Raw genomic sequence first — 6,326 nt, forward strand, 5'->3', positions numbered from 1 at the left:
ATATTTTATCGACATAAAATTTTTATCTCTTTTGTAATATCCTCGTGAGGATAAAAATGTGTTCTTTTGTTTAAGAACAATGAAAGATCCAGTAACCTAAGGATCATCTGTAATTTTTTTTTTAAAGAAAAATTTTCTTTGAGGTAGAAAATTATTATACGGTTCATTGAGTGTTAAAAAAGACAAAGAAATTGTAAATAATATAGCTAATTTATGAATACCCCAAGAAAGAGGAGGTGTTCAAATTGTGATAAGCCTAAAACATTTAGTGACAAATTAATATTTTGTGATATAAAAGGATGTATACGGTGGATTCATTCTAAGTGTAAAAGACAAAAATATAATAAGATTGATGCTAAGTGGATATGTGTACAGCATAAAAGTGATAAAGATGATAAAAGTGACAATACTATTAATCAAATATCTGAAGACAGTTACGAGTCATTAGAATGTAATGAAACTATGGCAGAGCAATCAACCAGTGAGACAGTTATATCCTGTGAAAAGTGCAGTGAAAGTATAGTTGATTATGAATTTAAAGCTTGTCTTTATTGTGAAAGATTTAAGCACAACTCGTGTTTGTCATCAAATGAAGATAGATCTTATGATTCTGACGCGAAAAGAATCATATGTGATGATTGCTTATTTAATTTAGCCACTCAAGCTTTAAATGATTCAAAAAAGAAAAAATTAAAATTAAAAAATGAGCAATTATCAAGTGATAGTGATTCCGATAGTGATTCAAGTGATTCAGATACTGATAATAACACAGAACCAGATACAAGAAATGTAACTGTAAGAAAAGTTCGGGAAAATACAGTGGACTATTTGAACAAACTAAGTTTGAAGAGATTGCCTGTGGTAACAGACGATAATCTATCGTGGTGTGTCTTTTACGAAGCGTTTAAAGAGACGAAGAATTTATATAGTAACAACGAGAACGTTACACGACTTCAAGACGCTATTAAGGATGAACGAGTCATCAGGATTGGAGGTAAGACTCTTTTTAATCCCAAAACTTATGAAGAATGTCTAAAAAATATCAATAAGCGTTTAAAACATAATCTTAAACCGCTCTACAAAGAAGCTAGTGAGTTAGAAAATCACATTTCAATTAAGAGTCATCAGAAGGCTAAAATTATTGAGTACATTGATAAATTGAGAAATTTCGATTCGTTGTCTAAAGCGTATAACGAAAAAAGTTACAGTAACAACCAAAAATTTATAGCCAATGTAGTAAATGTTTTACCAACTTTTTTAAAGACTGCTTGGGAAAAGAAGCAAGCTAAGTTGGAAAGCAAACATAAAAGTGTGTCACTTTCCAACTTAATTGAAACTTTAACAAAGTTCATACCTACTTTAGAGTTAAGCATAAGAAATGAGTCATTTTTGAACAGTAATAATCGTAAAGACAAAGAAGAGAAAGAAAGACGAAGGTTTGAGAAACCTCGTCTGTATCATTTTGAAGATAAGTCAAAGATCGATAATATAAAGGTAAAATGTTGGTATCATAAAAGTGATTCACATACTTTTAATAAATGTAAGGATTTGTGGCGTATGAATGGAAAAGATGTAACAGCCATAGCTAAGAAAAATGGAATCTGTACATATTGTGGTAATGAATGGTCGTCACATAAAAACTGTCCAAACGACAAGTTAAAATGTAGAGTTGAGGGATGTTCATTACCTCATCATAGCATTTTCTGTTATAAACGAAAACCAGATAGAGAACTCAATAAGAGAGAGCATCACAGCAATAATAAAAAATTTACTAACATTAATAGTAATAGAAATAACAACAATTCTGATAACCCTCTACCTGAACCTGGATGTTCTAGAGACAGAAAAGATGATGAAATGGAAACTTTAATTCAAGAGCTAAGCAACTCACATTTATACACTAACAACTTTACTAGAAATAATATGCTTTTTGTAGATAACTCCAAACTAATTAATAGTTGCCACAACAACTCAACCACATGCAACAATATACTGAGCGTTATTGTTCTTAAATTAAATCAAAAGAAGGAAGTTGCCCTACTTATAGACAGTGGAAGTACTGTATCCTTAATAGAGGAGTCTGTTGCTAATGAGCTGCAAATAAGAGGTCCATGGCTTCCCTTAGAACTTCGATGGTCAGGAGACCAAAAACGTTATGACGATTACTCTAGAATAGTAAAAACTGAAGCATGTGGACTATCATCCAGTAAGTCGTATAAGTTATATTTTCGTACAGTAAGAAAATTAAACATCGCATCACAAAAATTCATTGCGAGTGAATTTTATGATAAATATCCATATTTGTTACCCTTGAATCTACATGATTACCATGAAATAAGTGGCGTAATAGGCATTGACAATATATTCGTTTTTGAACAGATTAAATTAGTTAAACCCAAGACTAAAGACCTCTCTGCTCCATTTGGTGTAAGATGTTTATTGGGAGATTATATTTTTGGTTCTTTTTATAGTTTAGCAAAAATTTATGATCAGTTAATTATAGACAACAAATTTGTCAAAAACGATAACCGTTATATGAACCATCAACATGAATTAATGGAATCAGAAATAAAAGAACTTAATGAGATGGAGAAAGAAGTTATGGGACTTGATTACAATCTACCTGTTGAACCAAATGATAAAAAGATTGCAGAGGAAGTTTATGCACTGGAAGTACTAAACAATAAAATTATTCAAAAACCTAATTCCAGTCATTATGTAGCACCACTTTTATGGGTAAATCAACCTTTTTCCTTAGACTATATTAATTCCTTTAAAGTAGCACTTCGAAGATTTCTGATCGTAGAGAAACAAGCTTATAAATTAAATAAGTTTCAAGAATGTGTCAGTCAGATCCAAAATTTGTTAACAAAGGGTTATGCAAAAGAACTAACAGAATTGGAAGTTAAAACAATGGTAAAAAGACATATTACAACCCGATTTTTTTTATTCATCCACCAAATAAAAGAGTTCGTATGATATGGGATTTGGCTGCAAAAGTCAATGGAAAATCATTGAATGATTTTCTATTATCGGGTCCAAACATGTATAATAGTCTGTTGGAAATAATATTCAAGATGAGGGAAAGAACATATTTCATTAAGGGCGACCTTAATGAAATGTTCCACCAGATTTTGTAACTGATGAGGATACTGATTCGTTGAGATTCCTTTTTCGTATAAATCCCGAAGATAAAATTAGAGTCTTCAAAATGTTAGTTTTGCCATTTGGTGCTAAATGTTCACCTGTCATTTCACAGCATGTAAAAAATACAATTGCTTTAAAGTTTAAAAATGACTTGCCAGAAGCAAGTGAAACTATTTTAAAAAGTAGCTATGTTGATGACATAGTTAGATCAGTAGATACTGTAAAACAAGCAGTGGACCTAACTATCCATGTGAAGCGAATTTTACGTACTGGTGGGTTTAATTTGTTAAAAATTAACAGTAATGTACAGGAGGTCATAAATGAAATTCGGGGTAAATTAACGTCTATAGAAAAAAGTCACGAAAAAGTTTTCTCAAACGAAACAAGAGAAAAGTTACTCGGTTATGATATTGATTTTAAAAACGACACTTTGGCCCTTAGTTTAAATCTAGATAAATTTCCATCAAGTATAATCCACGGAACCGAACGACCCAATAAACGAGAAGTACTTCAAGTACTCATGACATTATTCGATCCTATCGGACTCTTTCAATTTGCAACATCAAAAATGAAAATACTTTACCATAAATTGTGTCAAGAAAATTATACTTGGGATCAAATTCTTAATGAAGATCATTTTACATTATGGAAAAATTGCATTAATTGGTTCAAAGATATTACAAAAATTAATGTACCCAGAATTTATTGTAGTCAATATAAAAATTCATCACAAATACAACTTTGGGCTTTTGGAGACGCTGGTAAAGACATAGCATGTGGTGCTATATACTTGAGATTTTTGAATGATAAAAATCAACAATTAGGGTATAACTTAATTCATGCTAAAACATTCGTCACCCCTCTTAAACAAAATAGATCAATACCGGAATTAGAACTTAACGTTGCTCTTAAAATTTGCACCATGGCAAATCAAGTAATTAAGATGCATACTTTAAGCATCGATAAGGTAGTATACTTGACTGATAATGCTGCTGTGAAAGAATGGATCACAAACAATCCAAAAAAGCCCACCGTTTATGTAAAAAATAGAATAGATAAAATTAAAAGTATGACGAAATCAAATGAATGGTTATGGATACCAACCGAATACATGCCTGCAGATTTTGGCACTAAGATAAGTTCTATGCCTGAAATGAGTTTCAGCAATGATTGGTTTCATCCTCGACTTTTTTGCATGCCCGAGGAGAATTGGCCTGAATTTAAGGCCAATAAGTTCGAAATTGAACAACAATCTAAATTACATTACCTAAATATAAACGTTGTTGAAAATGATGATAATGAAGAAAATGATCTGTTTGATCCATCCAAATTCAATAATTATTTATCATTAATTAGTACCTATCAATATGCTTATAGATTAATACATTTAACAAAAAATGCAAAAGTTAAGAAAAAAATTGATGTATTAAACAATATGTTAAAAAATGATAAGCATAATAGAACCATCAAAACGGAAATTAAGTCACTTACCAATGAATTCAATGATAAAAGATCAAAAATTTTGTGTAAAAATTTTATGTACCAACATTCTGAGCAGCAATGTTTATTAAAAGCACAAAAAATTGGATACTCTGAAGAATTAAAGTTGCTAAAAAGTAACAGACCATTGCCAAAAAATAATAAAATTTTTAAGTTAAATCCGTTTTTGGATCACAATGATTTAATTAGAGTTTCTACTAGAATTTCTCTAAATAAAGAAAATGTTGAGGAATACGGATATGACCGAATCTGTCCAATACTTTTGCCCAAAGTACATCCTCTTACTTCTTTGATAATCTTAAAATACCATGAGATGAATAAGCATTCGCTGAATAACAGCACTGTAGTGCATATATCTCATAGATTTTACATACCACACATAAAATGGACTGTTAATCTAATCATTAAATCTAAATGTTTACATTGCAGGAAAAATTCAGCAAAACCTCAAGCTCCATTAATGGGGGATTTACCATCAGTTCGATTGGCTCATCATAACCCAGCTTTCACAAACGCCATGGTAGATCTTGCAGGACCACTCACCGTCAACATCTACAGAAATATCATAGCTAAACGTTATATATTTGTTTACAGCTGTCTAACCACCCGAGCTATACACCTTGAATTAATTGAAAGGATGGATTCTGAATCAACATTAATAGCATTAACCAATACCATCAATTTGAGAGGAGCTCCAAAAATCATCATATCTGACAATGGATTAAATTTCAAAGGAGCCAGTAATATCCTGGAATCTGATGTCAATAAGTGGAATGTCACGTTACTAAAAAAGGGAATAATCACCTCTCCAATTGAGTGGAAATTCGGCCCACCTAGATCACCACATTTTCAAGGAGCCGTCGAACGTATGGTTGGATTGACAAAAATCATACTTAAAAAGATAATTGATATGACAACACTAAATAGAAAATTGTTTAATGATTTTATGCTAAAAGCCATACTTAATGAAGTAATTGGCATTCTTAATAACCGACCTCTTGTATTAATTCCTATAAAAGGAACTAATACTGAAATATTAACACCTAACTATTTTTTGATTGGAAGGCAATCAATTCAAACTTTACCTTGTAGTGTAAATTTAAAACGAACATTCAATGAATCGTATGAAGACCTTAAAGTAATAACCAATATTTTGTGGGGTCACTGGATTAAATATTACTTACCCACTATATTATTACGAGAAAAATGGATTGACACAAAAGAGCCATTAAAAGTTGGTGACATTGTCATCACTGTCGATACCATTGTTGCCAATTCCTGGAGAATTGGTAAAATTGTTGATATAATTATAGGATCAAAAAACCAAGTCAGAGAGTACAGGGTATTGTTGGGTAAAAATAATTCGATACCTGAATTAAAAAGTTTATCGCTTAAACAATTAATGAAATTATATAAAGATGAAAAATATAGTGTTGTAAATCGCGGAGCACTTTATGTTGCAAAATTAAATTTAGATGCCATAAAAATGTAAAATTTAAAGCTTCAACAAATACGTTGAAGTTCAAAAAAGTTCAAACCAAAAATTTAAAATCTTAAAAGCATAAAATAAGATTATAGGAAGATACTATAAAACTGGCCATTTTATAGTTGAACATTCAAATTCCTAAAAGTCGTTTAAAAAAAAAAATTTATGATCAACCATGTAGAGTTGACGTAAA

The 6,326-nt window shown here is 30.8% G+C and overlaps 1 protein-coding gene across 1 annotated transcript; it reads left to right on the plus strand.

Annotated features, from left to right (window-relative positions):
- The first annotated feature begins 264 nt into the window (after window positions 1-264).
- Window positions 265-6,124, plus strand: LOC139095382 (uncharacterized). The gene is made up of 2 exons (XM_070646715.1): window positions 265-2,206; window positions 5,077-6,124. Exons 1-2 carry the CDS (start codon window positions 463-465, stop codon window positions 5,106-5,108), a joined length of 1,776 nt encoding a protein of 591 aa, XP_070502816.1. The 5' UTR covers window positions 265-462; the 3' UTR covers window positions 5,109-6,124.
- The last annotated feature ends 202 nt before the right edge of the window (window positions 6,125-6,326 follow it).

Source organism: Chironomus tepperi, unplaced genomic scaffold (genome assembly GCF_022539635.2).
Source record: "Chironomus tepperi strain 1889 unplaced genomic scaffold, CSIRO-AGI_Ctep_v1 contig_364, whole genome shotgun sequence".
NCBI lineage: Eukaryota > Metazoa > Arthropoda > Insecta > Diptera > Chironomidae > Chironomus > Chironomus tepperi.